Source organism: Empidonax traillii, unplaced genomic scaffold (genome assembly GCF_003031625.1).
Source record: "Empidonax traillii isolate 1590-97213 ecotype Southwest subspecies unplaced genomic scaffold, ASM303162v1 scaffold215:size2007263, whole genome shotgun sequence".
NCBI classification, from domain to species: domain Eukaryota; kingdom Metazoa; phylum Chordata; class Aves; order Passeriformes; family Tyrannidae; genus Empidonax; species Empidonax traillii.
The window spans coordinates 781,468-799,471 of NW_020955408.1; the positions used below are offsets into that span (position 1 = coordinate 781,468).

Below are 18,004 nucleotides of genomic sequence, written 5' to 3' on the forward strand. Positions count from 1 at the left end.
TGTTGGCAACACTTTGTAGATGTAGTAAGTATTCAAGTAAATGCTCAAAAAAAAAAAAAAAAAAAAAAAAAGAAAAAAAAGAAAATACTGCATTCTGATAATACATTAATGTAAATTTCTGTATATACTCTCAAGCCTTTGTTTTCCACCTGTGACAGAAACAGAAGCTATTAAGCTATGAAGGAACCACAGCATCTCAGAAACACTGTGATAAGGATCACTACAGGATAAAACATTGCTATAATTTTCATAATTTACAAAGACAATGATAATGTCTTATACAACCCACACAAGTAGCATGTTTCCATACACCTTCCTACACTGCTTCCTGCATGAAATGTTCTCAACAGTGTCTTACACTATTATAAATCAGCAGCAATCACTATAGCTCCCAGCGCTATCAATCTACAGAGACACTACAAAAGTCACCTAACATTGTACCACCAGATGTTAGGGGAGATTTCATACATCAAGTTGAATGCACAGGTGTCACCTGGAATAATTTTTGTGGGAAGATTTTTTTATACCAGTTATATAATTATTTTCTATAAAATCATTAATACATATCTGTGATGGTTGGTTTCTCCTTTTTATAGCAAGTTCAGTGGTTCTTTCCACCAGATTTCACAGTAGCATAAAATGAAATAATTAAAACAAGTATATTTACTAAGCATTCCCCATTTTAATGAAGGAAGGAAGCTCAAGCTTTTCTTGAAGCATTTAATTTGTACTGGGTGACTTCTTAGCAAAGATGATTGCTAATTTGTTGGTGTCCTTTGAGCTACAGTGGCACCTTCTGGGTGATTATTTTCCAAAAACTCTTACCCAGTTTTAGCATTGCCACCAATTCCATTGGCCTGGGGAGGACAGGAAGTTACAAATCTCACCACAACACACATGAACTTACTGGCCATAATCAATCTTACCAAGGGCTGTGTACATTTTGTGCCGGGACTCCCTCACTATCACCTGCAATATGCAGTGCACGACCTGCCTGTCTGCCAGGTCAACAATTTCTCCTTGCAGCTCCTAAGTTAGACTCTGGTAATGTTTCAGTACTTCATCTTGGAATATCCAGGAACATAAATATATATGAGAACAGCAGTTCTCAACTTCTTCATGCCACACATCTTTTTCTTTAAGTGAACTATTCTAGCAACACTGTGTTTGCCAAACCCTCTTCTGATGTACAACTAGGGGAAGGACAGAAATTTCAATACCCTTTAACACAACTGAGCAACAGCTGAAGAAACTCTAATTCTGTCCATGGTAGAAGCATTCCAGGTAAAGCAGGACACAGCCTATTTCACTAACCCATGTAGATCAATATTCAGCATTTTACAGATGCCATGACTCAGTTTGGCATTTATTTTTGGAAAAAAAAATAAATCAAGAAGTACTGTTTGGAAGAATGACAAAGTTTGGCACCTATTTCTTTAGATCAAAGAAGGAAAAAAAAAGGCATGCACAGGGTTTCTCTCAAATGGAATTCAAAACGTTTTTCAATTTCATTGGCTGCATTACCTTTTCTTGAATATCTAGAGAATAAATATTTGTAGTGGTTCAAGGATTACCTTTCTCTCTCTGAAGTGAAATAATAAAAAAACTTATTCTAATGTAATAATACTAACAAAAATCTGTAGCATTTGTTCACTTAAAAGAGATGCAGAAGATGGGCAGAAGCTTTATCTGGGGTTTACTGAAGAGCTGACTATGATCCTGTGCCATGAATTTGTCAGCTAACAGTATCCCGGGTGATCCAACTGCCAAAACACTTCTGCCAATCCTGCAGACAAGGTCCCATCAGCATTTTCTCGAAATTAAAATGAGAATGGCAAGAAAGGTGTCCTACACTGTTTACAGTGGGAAAAAAGGAGTATATTCAGAAAGTTGTGGTTTTTTCATGTTTACAATACATTTTTTTTAATAAACCAGTTGTCAGATTTTGTAAATCCTCAGCTTTTTACGTGCTCATTGCTCAATCTACTCAATATCTATCTGCATGCTACAGAACCCTTTCCCACCTTTGAAATGTTATGGTAGCTCCGAAGAACAGTGGTCTGTGCTTTGGTCCAAGTTCACTAGAGATGAAAGAAATACAGAGGATGGGAAAAGCAGACAGTGAGAAGGGTTTTCCCTGCTTTCTGTCTTTTGGAAATAAAGCAGAGAACACGAAACATAATCCAATTACCTACACTCTTGAGGCAAAAACCAGGGAGTAAGAGACAAGTACAGGCAGGTTCCAGCAGGACAGGGAACCAAGACGGTGTGATGGGCACATCACAGTATAGCACAGTAGAAGACTGCAAGGTTAAACACTACCACTTGCATTGGTAACTCAGCTACTCTATGCTCACCTTGGGAAATACAAAAACACACAAACAAACACACAATTCAGAAACGAGGAAAGAAGGAATTGGGACTTCTCATTACCTTTTGTCCATAACCTCTAAGTTAAGAACCCAAATCTCTGAGCAGAAGGGAATTGGGAGGGAGATAATGCTGATGCCTAAGAGCCTTTGTGATTTTTAAATTTTTGTAGATTTTAGAAGTAGATGTGTACTGAATGTAGATTTTAAAGTAGCTGTGTCATATCCCTTACCCTGTAGCATAATGTTTACACACATCCAACCCTACTACCCCATTTCATATCAAGCCCTCTAAAACTCCATTAGCGTGTTTAGTCTTCTTTTCTAGGTAGAATTGTAAAAAACACCTCAAGGCCTGGACTAGAAGATACCACACAGACATAGTGACCTTTAAGCCCAGAACTTTGGAGGAACATGTATGTGTAAAGAAGAGGAAGATGAGGAAAAAGGGGTCCCATATGCCCCCAGACTCAATTCCCAAAGGGGTGTGTTGGGGGCCAGAATGGGGCAGAACTGGGGGGTGGACAGAATTGGGATTGGATGGACCTTATTATAAAATCATAGAGGCACAGGTAGTATGTATTCCTCTAGGCCTACAGACTCATTAAAAGACCTGCTCTCTTTATCTTATCTCCTACACTAAATTGGCCTGGAGTCTTTTTCTCCTCGGTCTTTTAGGCAACAATGCCAAAAGCAAGAATGGCTATAACCTGACAAATTATCTAAAAGACAACTTTCCCCGCAAAGGTTCTTAAGTAGAGACAACACAAAGTGTTTACTTACTTGTTAGTTCTAGCAGCTACACTAAAGCCATCAATAGCATCAAGAGGTGTAAGAAAAATAGCAAAAATATCAAACTGATAAAACTAGCATTTACAGTATCAACACAGTAATGAGAAGTACTTATACAGTAAAGCTATCCACTTGGAAACAAAGATTGGTGAATACAGAAATGATAATCACTATTCAACTTTCTCTTTGGATATTCTATTTCACTGGTGGAAAGACAGAGAGAAATTCATAAAATGCACATAAAATAAATAAAACCAGCGTAAGACTTTAAAGGATTCTTATGCCCTTCAGTCCTTTGCTTCAAAGACAATGTGATATTTGATTTTGCCTTCACCAAGGCAATACACTTATAGGTCTGGGGGAATTTTAATTCATTTTACAAAAAAATTGTTCCAGTTTACTCATAAACAAAGTTTGGAAGCAATTACAAAACATGCTGATGTTCTGTCTTTCCCCCCTCCTCTTCTACTAAGTCTGGAAAACACTTATCAAAGAGAATTAATGGAAAGCCTTCTGAGCAGTGAAGGTGGACACTGCTCCTGTCTGCACAGGAGAGCTCAATCCACTGCAGCAGCTTCCAGCTGCCTTAACTACACCTGTGACAGAACAAAAAGGTCATCAGTGTACGTGTCCAGACACTGGAGCATGGTCATTGCTATTGCTGCAATGGTCTCTGGCACAACAGCACGAGAAGGCAGCCAGAGCGCAGCTGGTACACTCTGGAGGTAAGGAGAGTCTGGTACGAACATGGTTTCGAGGACAAAAAATGGTCTTCAGCAGTTTTGTTCACTAATTAAGAGGTACCCCATCAGCTCGTGCACTGTGAGAGCTTCCAGAATTCACTAAGCACAAACTCAGCAATGAAATTACTCCAGTAAATTATAGTGGTAAATATTTGATGGACTGAGTACAAAGTATGGACAACACCAGCTGCTGTCAGGTGTGACCATCCCTTTAGCCAGAGGACTTCCTCAACCCTGCCTCTACCTGTCTTCAGGATTATAAATAATAATACTCCTCTTGGTTATTGCCTCCATGAACAACCAGCATATTCAACAGTTTCCCTTCAATTAGAATGGAAGCCTAAATATAATAATCCGGATTACTTTTGTGATACTGCTTCCAGTGGCACAGTTGCAATGCTGACAGTTTCCAGAATGATGCACAGAAGGGTTCACCATTCTTGTTCCAGTCCCGCTTGAGTCAATTACAAAAGCCTATGATCAGTCTCTCTGAGTCAAAATTCTCCGGTACAAAAACTCCAATAATGCCCTAGTTGCAGTTTGTGTTTTTTTTCAAACACAGATCATATGCAAGTTTTAAGTATTTGCACAGAAAATTTCTATAAAAAGCAACAAGTGAACAAAAGAATCACAAAGAAAAACAAGACACATTTCAGATAAGTTTTTTTTCCTGTATGAATAGGCTACTATTTCTTGCAGCAAATATTAAGCCTTTGTAAAGCTTTTACATCTATTTCTGTATTTTTGCTATAGTTTATTACAAGTTCATTTCCAAAACAAAGTATAATTCAGTGACTTAGTCAGCTGGACCCTTCCTCCCAATCCTGTTGATGTACAGTTCAGAATTCAACGTCAATGTCCGAGACATGCACTGACTTTTAATGCATAAAATTATCTCTGGATGCAGTCCACATATGCAGTACTTACATAAAACACTTAGATACTTACAGACAATAGGATATATATTAAACTGGCACTTTCCAAGACTGGTAAGTACCAGATGGATCTGTCTGCTGCAGTTTAGGACTCTTGCTGCTATCAAAACCCACAGTCGAGGCAGATATACCAAAAGGTCTACAGCCATTGGCTTTGTGTGCAGCACTCTGGGAAAGCTGACCAGTTTTGGCATTCTAGAAAATTAGGAAATTTACTGACCCAATAAACAAGCAAAACAGAAGACTGAAAAGGCTGGAAACAGGCATCCATCATAAAACTCTTCATTTCCAATACATCATACAGCTTATTTCCAATCTTCAGAAGTTAGTCTGTGGCCAGTGTTCTAACTGCACAACCGCTTCAAGTCATGCACAGGTAACTGAAGTAAAACAAGCTTCACTGTAAAGAAACTACTCCCTGTTAAATCCACACAAACTACAGGAATTAAGGCTGAATCATATCATCCTTTAACATGATCTCAGGCACAGTTGTGAACAGATTTGAAGGAACATCTCAGCTGGTTGCAATCAGTCAGCCTGCTCACAGGTGGTCTGATAGTCCTTAGTATTTGAAAACAAGAACTTGCATCTCTGAATTTTACATTCAGTTTGGCCTTTCACGTTGCTCTCTTCTGTAAGGAATGTTATTGCTGTCTTCTTTTTAACTTTGTATTTTTATCCCAACTCTTTTATACAGTAACATTGTTTGGTCTCTCTCTCCTTTATTATATAATTATATAAATTATTATATTTTATATATTTATTATATATATAAATTATTATATTATATATATTATATTATATATATAATTATATAAATTATATAATAAAGTTCCTCACAGATCTGTACATATGTAGAACAGTTATGTTTGCTGATGCAAACATAAATAAAAGCTTATAATGATGATTTTTCTTTTTGTGAAAAATGGTGATATTAATTTTTTTAAGAAATGCAAAAAAAATATTAACCTAATTTCATTTTTTTTAACATATAATAATAAGAACTACCAGTTTGTTGTCAGTACTGTGGATTGTCTGACACTTTAAAGCAGAAACCTACAAGCGTCAAACTACTTATCTGCTAAAGTTGCAAAGCAGTGTGTGATATATTCTACTGTGGCTGGACCCTCAAGAGTCAGTTTTATGGTGCTGTTAATCACCATTCCAGCACCAGCAGCCAGGTCTGTATAATCATGGTGATAAAGTAATCACAAAGACTCTTTCACTAACTAGCAATAAATTCAAGAAGGAGCAAACCATTGCAACTTTTTTTTTTTTTTTTTTAGCCAGAAACAGCTGAAGAAGCAATGTAGATGAAGACAGAGACAAATTCATAACAGCACACAGGAGTAACCTTCTTCTGAGAAAGAGCAATTTTAAGTCAGTTTCAGGTCATAACAGTTTTTAGGGTTACAAAAAGTTAACCTGCAGAATTAAATATGGATTTAGCCACTCCAAAAATACAAATGAGAAGCACTCTCTTCCTTAGTGTACCACATGTCATGGTTTTGGTATTGTACCACTCCCACCATCCCACAGTACCAGGAAATGTACCGGCACCATAATAGTGTGTAAGAAGAGAGGGTTGCTGAGGTACATCTTTATTCTTCTTCATTACAAGCTACTGTAGAAAATCCAAAGCATAGTAGCACATTACAACTTTCTTGATGGTAAAGCCAGCTGAGTAAGTTCCTTACTTCCCAATTTCCTAGTCACTCACTCTCTGGTGTAGTTCTTAATTCTCCCATTCTCCCACAAAGTCATCTGCTTGTAAGGCCAGTGAAAACACAGTTTGTGAAAGTAAAAGATAATTAAATTTTTAAAATTTAGATCATGTTGATGAGCTGTTTACTACAAAAAGCTGAAAATTTCTTCAGTTACTTGGACTCCCTTTCTTGGGAAGCAGCTCCATGTTCACCGTCAGCCAATGTAAGAGCACACTGCTATTAAAAGAGATTCTTCTATCTCCTGCCCCTCACTTTATTTTTTCATTCTCTCCCTGGTTTATGATGAGCTGTTTTGCAGCTGTTAAGTCAGAATTTTTTTTGACATGCTGAGTTTTGTTTTTATCCCTTCTGAAAGCATGCAAAGAGGACAGTTTGACATCCTGGTGGCACAAACTAAGTGGAGATTGTGACAAAATATAGCAGTTCTGTTCTTCCCAAAAAGTTCCACACAGACATTTCTGCAGTCTCCCTTTAACTGGATTTAACAATCACATAGCTTTGTGGCAACTCACCAAAAAAAGAATTCACTTTACATGAGATCAGTGAGTTCAGTAACATTATCTTCAGTTGCACCTTGCATGGTTAGGTTGGTTAGGTGTAACATCAAATTGCACCCTCAGTGGGTGGCAATAATGGTTTGACCACCAAAAAAGGACAGTTCCATCTTGTCCTCCAACTTCTTCCTTCACTCTCCCTTTCCCTCACAGAGCTATGGGATTCATATAATTGCACATTGAATTAATCCAACAAGCAAATGAAGAAGGTTTCTTTTTCTGTGATGATGTTGGTGAGCTGAATCAACTCACAAGGGCTCCAAAGCAGCCTCAGAAGGAGCACTGGGGGTGAGATGGCAGTGCCTAGGACAGAGCAGAGACTGGAGAAGGAAGTGCCACACACAGAAGCACACACTAGTATGGGAATTCAGACTGATCTAAGTCAGTGCTACTCTGGCTTTCCTTTTTGGATTGCTTCCTCTGAGGCTCTGCTGGCTTTCACGTGGCCTGGGTGAGACAGTGCAAAAAATCTTCTCTTCCTGGCTTATGTCTCTGCCCTGCAGAGCTTCCATCCTGGTTTACCCCAGCCCAGCCAGGCAGCAATGCCAGCGCAGAAGAGCCAATGGAAGAGCACAGCCTGGGGTAAGACCTTTGCCTGGCAGTGGCAGCTAGCCATGACCAGCCAGTTTAGTGGTCACATGGAACTATACGATGAGATGAGATGCTGAGATGAGAGGAATGCTCTAGAAAGTTTCACTTACAATATGCTGAGTTTCCATGCGGTTCTGCCTGCATTCAGTCCTCAACTGAAGGAAAATATTCCTTGTGGAGGCAAATGCTCGATAGGGTTGGTTTATACATGTATGGAACAGGGTTTCATTTATGAAACAGACATGTCAAAAGGTAGCATCTGAGTAGAGGAGGAGGAAGGCAGCGCAGATCTAATCCAAAGTTGTCTTCCAGGTCTCCAGGAATATTTCCAATATCATCTTGTCTTGTTTTGATGAATTGGATCTCTAAGTTTGCCTTTCTTGTCCCTTTCAGTGTGTCTATTGCCATTGCAACTAGTATAGAGCAATTTCTGCTATCCCAGAGGCTTGTCCCTGATCACGAGATGCATTCTAAAAGACGATTAAAACAAACCCAGGACCATTAATTTTGAAAAAACAAAATGATTCCCACTAGCCCCATAAGAATCCCTCTTCTATAATTAAATTAGTTATTTAGAAGCCTTCATATCCTCACACCAATCTTCCAAACTATAGCGTCCATGTTCACAATATTTTTCATAAATTCAGATTTTAAAGGTTTTGAGCAGTAGTACCTTATTCCTGTAAAAATACATATACAGTAATAGCTAACCTGTATGTGACTATATTTTAAAAATTACACAAAACCACATTCTGTCATTATTAGAAGACTACTAGTATTTAATAATAAAGTGTAAATTACATTACTGAAAAGAAGACCACTTTTTTTATTCCTATGGAATAAAAACACAAGAGGCATAGGTATTATTTTGGCCCACATTCCCATCAGCAAGGCTTCTATTAGAATTCCTCTTACTGATATTCAAAGCAAACTCAACGTGATTTTCAGACTGACCTACTATTAAGATACATTGCTATTTTACTTGCAAAATATATTGCAATTATGGGACAACACTGTGATACTTTTCTAGAGTATCTTTTTAGATGAGAGGCATGCTTTAAAATTTCATGCAGAATAAAAGGAAAGAGAGTGGTAAAAAGCATTACTACATCCTTAAAACAACATAAATACTAGAAATCAACATAGTTACTATTTTGTTTTGTTTTGTTTTCCTATGCTGCTTACAGAAAATTGCAGCCAGTTCCTATTTGTATGGTAGTCGAGAGGCAGTTTATCTATTTCTAGCATGTACTCCTTGTTGTCCTCATTTTAAGGGAAGATACAGGCCTACAGTTCATACCTTGTAAATACCAACTATTGGACACTGTAATTAAAGTGAATTTGTGTGTGCTCCCTGCTGCTCTTGGACCTCAACTGTCCCCCACCTTTTGGCATGCTTGCTCCTGTGAGCATGCAGGGAGAACCTTCTGGTCAGGCAGGAAGACACCTTGTCTGATTTTGTCATCATTTTGCCTGCCTGGAGCAGTTGCATACCTTTGAGTTGCTTTCCTCAGTGGCACAGCAGGGGAAGAGAGATGCTCCAGCAGCCATCATCACTACAGGGCAGACTTCTCCCCGTGGATGCAGTTTTTTCACAGCAGACCTCCTCTACTTCTCCTCCTTTTTGCTCTGACTTGAAAAGAAACACCCATGCATAGATTCAAGGGGGAACACAGCATAGATGCATGGATGAACACAAGCAAGGGGCTCCTGACAAAACCCAAACATAAAAATGAAGTGTACCACAGGTGGAAGCAAGGACAGGGGATCTGGTGGAATACAGAGACACTGAGAATGCAGAGAGGGGATATTTTACTAATCTCAACCTTAGTTAAGGCTTTAGACAGTATCTCTCATAATAGTCTCATAGGCAAACGGACGAAATACAGACTAAATCAGTGTACACTGAAGTGTACTGAGAATTAGCCGAACTGCCAGTCTTACAGGGTTGTGGCCTGCAGTGTGGAGTCCAGCTGGGGGCCAGTCAACAGTCAATACTGGGGCCAACAGTGTTTTAACTTCTTTGTTAGTGGCCTGGATGACAGCAAAGATTTGGACCCTCGGAAAGTTTGCAGATGTTCCAAGAGAGGGAGGAGATGTTGCCTACACCAAGTGGTGTGTGTCTGTCAGAGGATCTCGACAGGTTGAAGAAATAGGCAGACATGAGCCTCATGAAGTTTAACAAAGGGAAGAGCAAGCAAAGTCCTGTACATGGGGAGTTACAACTCCAGTCACCAACTCACGCTGGGGAATGACTGCTCAAAGCAGCTTTGCAAAAAGTACCTGGGAATCTTGCTGGACAAGGTGAATGTGAGCCAGCAATGTTCCCCTGCCACAAGGGGCAAGAGCATCCTGGACAGCACTGGAAAGAGCACTACCAGCAGAATGAGCGGGGTCTTCTTTCCTTCATGACATCTGGCTTTCTGAAAGGAAATTGCACTTGACATAATTTGTACTTTCTATATTCCCTCAGGAAGTTGTTGATTGGAATTGTGAGAGGGTGGTAGTACTGCCCTGTAGTAGTTGTCTCCTCTGTCCTTCATGGTTATGAGACTTCAGAAGGCTGGAAATGATACAGATGATACACAAGTAAAAGTTCGCAGAACAAGAGTGTGCCTCTGCACTGCAAATGTGTTGCCTTCTAACAGATCTGAAAGTTCAGTGATCATCAAGATCACTGCTACTTTTTCTTCAGCAAGCTTGGGACCCCCTTCTCATGTTTGTCTTTTCTGCTTTGCTTTCAGCATTCAAAAAATGAGGAAGTTAGTGAACTGTAGCCCTTTGCTTCTGTGTCCTAAAATAAAATATTAACCTCTAAGAATACTTGAAAAATTTTCAGCACTAAGGAGGCTTAGATTGGATGTTCTGATATTTTTTATTTATAGTGTATGTTCCACATAGCTGGAGATTCCCTTTTGAAGAACAAAATCAGGACATGGAAAGATTTTCTCACTGCAGATGTTGCTCTTACTTCCATTACTGCAAACTGCTGAACACACTCTGAGTTTCTTTATACTAAATATTTATACTTGCAGACTCAAACAACAGGTAGTAGAATAAAAATTTAGCATCCAAATGATTTTTTTCTGGGTTTGTTAGTGCCCCTCTGGAATACTGCAAAGCCACCAATATCCTTGTGGTGTGCAGTGCTGTTTGGTACTTCATTTTACACTACAACACACAGGTTTGCATTTCAGGTGCTACTTTTTATTAATAATCCATACAATAGCCAGTGCAGAATTAAAACAACAAAACTGGGGGAAAAAAAAACAGACAAGAAGCTGTCAGAATAAATTCAAGACAAATTTATCCTGTTACTGTGATCCCTTTTAGGAAGCAAAAAGCACCATTTACTCTAAACTCCACTCTGATACCGTTACATATTTTAATAGAAAATTACTGTTTTTTAAATAAACAAAATTGGAACATCAGCCATTTACACAGGCAGACCTTCAGGTGCAAGCTTCATTTTGCAACAAGATGAATTAACACGGAGACTGGGCATGTAGGAGGTCCCAGAAAAGTTATGAGATCACTAAGTTCAGTTGGTGAAGAAACACTATACCAAAAATAGCATTTTTTCCTTTTGTTATCTTCCTTTTTAATCTACCGAAAGACATCTCTTCCTATTCTGTTACCTGATGGTATTGCTGATGCTACAAAACACATGCATAAACACACCCTTTTTAATTTCAAGACGAAAAAGTGGTCTACCCTGAAAAGGAGGCTCGAATTCACTGTCATCCTATTAGCAGTAGATTCTGAGCTATCACACTTACCACAGTAAAGAAGGTGGGTGGGGTTTAGTCATTTGAAGTGAATGCACAAAATTAGGTGCTGTCACCAAAAGAACTGTTAAAGGCTTTGTCTAAGAAACGCCTGTCTCTTGGGAATCATTCCTAACTTTGTCATACAGAGACCTTTGGCCAAGGAGGTTTTTAAGTAGGTGGTGCTACCACAAAATTCTTCTCTCCTCTTTCCCGTGTATATAGCTTCATAAATACTAAATTTGAAATTTTTAAATTGTAAATGTACTTTTGAAAACGTTGATCAATCAGCATTCTGTATTTTCCTGCTTGTGAATGGGAGTGTCCATGACTTTATGGAAACTCAGATAATAAAAGTGGCAGAAAACAATTTGTTACCAAGAAATACGAGTTGGAAAACATGGGGAAAAAAATCTTTCAGAAAAGGACTGATCCTCCTCTGTCTGCATTCTTCTCTCTCCAAAAATATGACATATTCAAATGCACATCAACCAAAAAAAAAAAAAGACTACACTGACAAAAGTTGGAATAAGAGTTGGAAGAAAGATCTGACTGAAACATTTCTGCATTTGAAGCTCTTGATGGTGGTCGAGATTTATGCATCTAAATTACAATTAAATAATGTTAAGGTTGTGAGTAACTCACAAGAGTGAAGACATGTGCCATTAATGGGAAAATATACCATATGTCCTTTGATATCTAGGCATATTGTAGTGCATTAAGGAAGTCATAAAAGAGACACCCTGTTGTGGTTATGTGTTCTGAGACATGTGGCACATTTCCATTGTAGCTATCTATTTCCCTGCTTGTATGCATCTGTGCCATTATTTAAATGTTGATTTTGAATGTGAATTTCCCTTTACACAGTAAAAAAAAATAGAGCTGCAGACTCCTTTTTTTTCCCAGTCTTTCTTTAGATCTGTTGCAATTTAGGAATGTGGAAGTCCAGAATGTTACCCATATGAATGAAAAAATACCACAAATGGGAATAAATCAATTTAACTTAATCCTCAGACACAATTAAGGCAAAGGAGATGGTTTTAGTTACTATGAACGAATGATCTTATATCTTCCCTCTAAAAACTAACACACTTAAATTCCAAACGCTGTTCTCCTGTATTTTTCATGGAAACAGGAATTTACTAAAAAATATCATGTATTTAATTTGGAATGTTTGGGAAAACACAGTGGGAAACCACTACTTTCAAGGCTCCTGAACTGTGGCATCCCACAAACCTATTTTTTTTCCCCCTCTACTCAAAACAAACATGAAAATGTGGAAGAACAGAATGGAACATTCAGATCCTAAAAGCGGTATTTATGTGGCTGGCATGTAACCCTCATTGTCCCAAACACTGTGACCACCAAGATACCCCAGTGCACAGTATTTTATTCACAATGCTTAGGTAACCAGTGAGTGACATCTAGATGTCATACTTGTGGAAACAGAAAAGCATTTTGCGGCATTTTCAGGCTTCAGTGTACTTCAGGGGAACACATTTACTCTGCAGTTGCTGGGGATGCCTGTAGCCTTGGGACACTTTCAGACACTTCACCAGTTCTCCAGGGCCAAATATATGTTTCTGCCCAAAAAATAAGTCCTCAGAATTCTGTTAGCAGCAGGCTAGGAGACGGTACCTTCTGATTACGCACTGATCTGGCCATGGCCGTCATGCATTCTTCATTCCTAGGATTCTTCACTGCTGTTTGTAGTAACTAGAAAAAGTATCCTTTTGAACACAAAGATATTAGAACACTTGCCCTATGAATTCACTCCAAGATCATACAAAAATAACCATGAATCACCATGAAGCATATCAACTTTAGAAAAAACAAGTTTCCTCAACCCTTTTTTCTATTTTTGTTTTCCTACAAGTATTATAGTGATGATGATAAAATATGTGTGGGAGACATAAGAAACAGACCAAAATAGCCCAAAAAAATGTATCCAGATACCATGGTGATGAGTGAAGTGGTCAGAAACACAATCAACCTGATGGACATGCTGGCATTGCTCCTCCTTAGCACGATCTACAGTGTAAGGATTGGGCCAGAGACATTTCCTGGAGAGAAAAGCAAGCCAGATTAGCATCACATCAACTCAGGGTCCCATATAATCTGAAGAGACAGGGCAGAAAAAGTGCCATTCTGGTAACAGAGAGCATAAGGCCCAGGCAGTGGGCCCTTGGAGAGCATGATGCCATAGGAATGCAAGAACAGCTTGGAGCCAGCAGCCTGGGAACGGTTTGTCAAGGGAAAAAAGCAGGGGGTGATGGGCAGCTGCAGTACACCCTTGGAGAGCAGAGCCAGGAAGAGTAATCTTCATGAGGCTGGGGAAAGGCGCCAGCCTAGGAACAGTCTGAGGAGAGAGCATGCCAGTTGGGAAGCAGCTGTACAGCCACGGGGTGGCCATGGATGCCACTGACAAATGTGTGCTGTAACCCAAAGGGCTGGCTAGGGCTGGAGGGAAGAGCCAGGGCCTTCAGCCAGCAGCAGCAGAGGAACAGAGCAAGCAATGCACCGAGTAAGGACCAAGATGCACGTTTTGTGTTGTGTTGTCCTGTCACCGAGTAGTGAGTGTCCTGTCAGCCACATGAGCAGGGATCAGTCTGCAAAAGGCAGGAAATTCCGTACCCACAGCCTACAGTGTGGCACTGGAATGCACCTAGGCTAAGCATGGCATGTGCTCAGGAAAAAGTAGGTTTAGTTGGGGGTCTTTGAACGTCCCTGTACCCACTACCCTATGAAACTCCACATTCTTCTAAAGAATTGTCTTAAGACTTTGCAATACTTGCTCATGAGGCTCGTTGGCAAAACCGAGATTCCCTCCAGTGGCTGCACTGAAACAAACCAAGGCTGGTATCAGCACTTCCAGCGTCTGCCATTTATATTCAAAACTGCAGCAGGAGCTGCTTTTCCTTGCTCCGTTTTGCTCCCACTCCCTGCGGACACCCAGCTCGGCAGAGAAAGCAGCTCCAGGCGAGCGAGGTGGGGACGCACAGCACCTGCTCCCGCCAACTTATCACGGAGTTGTTGGGATTGGAAGGGACCTCTGGAGATCATCCAGTCCAACCCCCTGCCAAGGCGGGGTCACCGAGAGCAGGTTATACAGGAACGCGTCCAGGTGGGTTTGGAATGTCTGCCGAGGGGGAGACTCCGTGACCTCCCCGGGCAGCCTGTTCCAGTGCTCTGCCACCCTCAGCGTAAAGAAGTTCTTCCTGGTGTTCAGATGGAACTTATCGTGTTTTAGTTTAGGGCCATTGCTCCTCACCCTGTCGCTGGGCACACTATCGAAAAGAGCTGAGCACCATCCTCTTGCACCGCACGTGGCGGGAGTGTCAGACGGCAGGAACACCTCCGCCGGCCCTTCCTGACCGGCGGTCCTCCTCACGGAGGGGCCGGCCCAGCCAAGTACAGAGCGCTCCGCCCGCCCGCCCGCCCGCGCGGGCCGCCCGGGTGCAACCAACGGTGGTGCTGGGCGAAGGGGGGGAAGAGAGAGCGCCGCCCGGCACAGCCCGAGCGCGTCCCCTGCAACGTGCGCACCAGGGCGCTCGCACCCCCCTCTGCCAGCCGTACCACTTCCCTGCCTGTCCGGCTCTCAGGCGCGTCGGGCAGGATCGTACCAACGCGGCCGAGGGAAAGGGGGTGGACAAGAGGGCGCGTGACAAGGAGGGTGGGGGAGTCACGTTCGAAACGGCGCAGCGCCGGCTCTTGGTCCCGTTGTTCTGGCCGAGCCGTGCGGGGCGTCCGCGGTCTCATCGGAGCTCCCCGTCGCCGGCGGGAAAAGCGGGAAAGAGCCGCCGGTCCTCCTTAACGCCTTCCCCCGGCGGGACGGGGTTGGGCCGTCCCGCCAGTCGCGCGCGCCCCCGCCCCCCCGCGCGCCGCGTTCTTCCCGGATCGGCGCCGCCGCTGGATCCGCGGGGCGCGCGCGCGGGCAGGCTGGGAGCGGGGGTGGGCGCGGAGCCTCCCGGCACCCGCCAGACATGTCGGTGGCGTTCGCGGCCCCGAGACAGCGGGGCAAGGGCGAGATCACGCCGGCTGCCATCCAGAAGGTGAGGAGGGCGAGGGGAGGCGGGCCCGGCCCGGGCGGCCCCGGCGGCCGCAGCTGCCGCTTCCTGCCGCGCGGGGAACGGGGGCGGCGGCGCCCGGAGCGCCGAGGCCCCGGCGGGGGAAGGGAGGGGGCTGGGCCGGGCTCGCTGTGCCTGCAGTCGGGCCCAGCGGGGCACTTGTTGAGGGGTCTCCGGGCCGGGGGAAGCGCCGGGCGGGGGCGGGCGATGTCCCTGAGCCCCCCACCCCGCCTGTCTTCCTCCACCTCAGCTGCCCCGATCGACCCCGCGGGCCTGAATTAACCCGAAAGAACTCGGCCTAGACGCGGAGGAGTCGAGTAAGCCCCTTCTGGCGATGGGGGGCCTGACGATGGGACCGTAGCCGGGCTGTTCCGGACCCTTTGCCTGACTTCGGGCTCTGCGGGGCAAGCGGCGGCTCCAGCTCCCAAACTTGGTCGGCCAAGTTAATGCTCCCTCCCCCTGAACCTGAGGTGTGATTAAAGAAGAACATCGCTGCCGGAGCCAATGACAGCGGCTCCGGACGACTCCATTTAAGCTTCTGTGGGAGGGAGCAAGTTAACTCGTTAAAGCGCCCAGAGAAAAGCACGTACAGGATTTTCTACAGTGTTTTCTATCAGCAGAAATAAAGGAGTATGTGCAAGCTCACTGGTAGGTGGGTGGTATTTGAAAACTTTACTAAAGACTCGCACTGTCGTTGGTGTAGATAGCCGTGAATCAAACACATCTCAGATTGCTACAAGCTTCTTGTGTGGTAGGAGCCTTTTGGGTAAATACAGCTGTTCTCTGGTTTAATAAAGAACTAGAGCGTCAAAAAAATAGATGTTTCGGGGATATGGACCTCAAAGAAGATCCCTGAATTATAATGGAGTTCTCTAGGAGAAGTCGGTGCTTGAGAATTGTGGATAAAAATATATATACCCACTGGGTGGCTCAGAGGGAGTCTGTAGAGACTTCAGGTCGCTGAGGTGCACACAGAGAAAGAACATATGTAAGTTTTTCTTGTGCTGTAGTCAAACCACTAATTTGATGGTGGTGTGCTGGCAAAATCCTAGTGTAGTTAAAGCTGAAGAATCTTTGTAATGTACATAAGCTGTCAGAAGCCCTGGAGGTACCTTCATCCACCTGGAAACTAAATTCTCTTTTAATGGTAGGTGTTTATAACTGTTTCAATTGTCTATCAGCAAAGCCTCAATTAAACTTGTATAAAACAGTTGTCTGCAGCCCCATCTAGGATACAGTTATACTCCTTGCTCCCTTTCCTCTTGGCCTTGATATTCCTTCCCCCCCTCCCAGCCCTTCCTCCCCAAGAAGTCCAGCTTACATGGCTACAGTGAAGGATGCAACCATCAAACTGACAGTCTCAAGGTCTGCCTGTCTGCTAAGCCTCTCCTGTGCAAGACATTCTGAGGAGAGCCTTGATTCAAGGCTTCCTTTGCAAGTGCTCTTTTAGACTTTGGTAGCAAAGGTATTATTTCCTTTTTCCTTATTTTTTTTTTTCTGGTGGAAGTGGCCACTGTGTTTGTTATAAAAGTTGAAGTTAGTACATGTGTCATGGGTCTGTGTAGCAGTGGGTTTGTGATCCTCTTTGGGGAGTGCAGGGGCAGCTTTGCCTAGTTTCTGAGGCTCACATAGTAACTCAAAATACTGCAGTCCTGTCTGGATTTAGTGCTTAATGACTGTGGTTCCAGATCCAGGAGCTTCAGGTAAAATAATATAATGGCCAGTCTTCGCGAACGAAGATCCGGGGAAGGTCTTTCCACCTTCCAGCCTGCGCATTGGATTTTTTAGGTGAGACACAGTGTGCGCGGAACTGAGCCCACCCTTCAATCCTGAGGTTCATCTGCCGGGGCCAAGCGAGCTTGGACGGTGGCAGCGAGGTCCTCAGGACGTAGATGGATTGCCTTACAGGGCTAACGAGCTCCATCTGCCTGGGGAGTGTCCTGACCGGGAATTGAACCCAGCCCTTGGTGGAGACAGTGCCGCGTCCATAACCACTAGACCACCGGGGCAAAATAATTGCGCTGGGATCATTCTGGTCAGTTCTGGTGGATTCCTGGTTAGTGCTTAAGAAAACTTGGCTGGCTGGCTCATTCTTATGTGGGTTGAAGGCCTGAGCGGACTGCATAAGGTTTCTGACTCCATATACTTTTCATAGTAGACGTGGATTATTTGGGGGAAAAAGAAAAGTCAGTACTTCTTTCTTTCTTTTTTTTCTCCTCTCTGTAGAATTTTTGTAGATTGGATTCCTGAGGAAGTGAAGATCATGTAATGATGTTGTGCTTTCCTTGTAAAAGCATGAGCCCTAGTCATGGCTAGTTTCAACCGTGTTTGGAAGGAGAGAGTATTAGAGGTGGTTAAGATTCTATTAGTTTTGTGAAATTCAGCAGCTGGGTAAAGGGATCTAAACTAGCTTTCCAGTAAAAGAAAGCAAGGGAATAAATTGATGCAAAATTTCCCAT

The 18,004-nt window shown here is 42.8% G+C and overlaps 1 protein-coding gene across 3 annotated transcripts in view; it reads left to right on the top strand.

The window, feature by feature from the left end:
* The first annotated feature begins 15,374 nt into the window (after positions 1–15,374).
* SS18 (SS18, nBAF chromatin remodeling complex subunit) overlaps positions 15,375–18,004 on the top strand; it is a 44,649-nt gene continuing 42,019 nt past the window's right edge. The window contains exon 1 of one of the 3 annotated variants that reach the window (XM_027887553.1): positions 15,375–15,530. In XM_027887553.1, the coding sequence (XP_027743354.1) occupies positions 15,462–15,530 (69 nt within the window). In that variant the 5' untranslated portion in view covers positions 15,375–15,461. The remainder of the gene's footprint in view (positions 15,531–18,004) is intronic. The other 2 variants (XM_027887551.1, XM_027887552.1) reach the window with 2 other exon arrangements.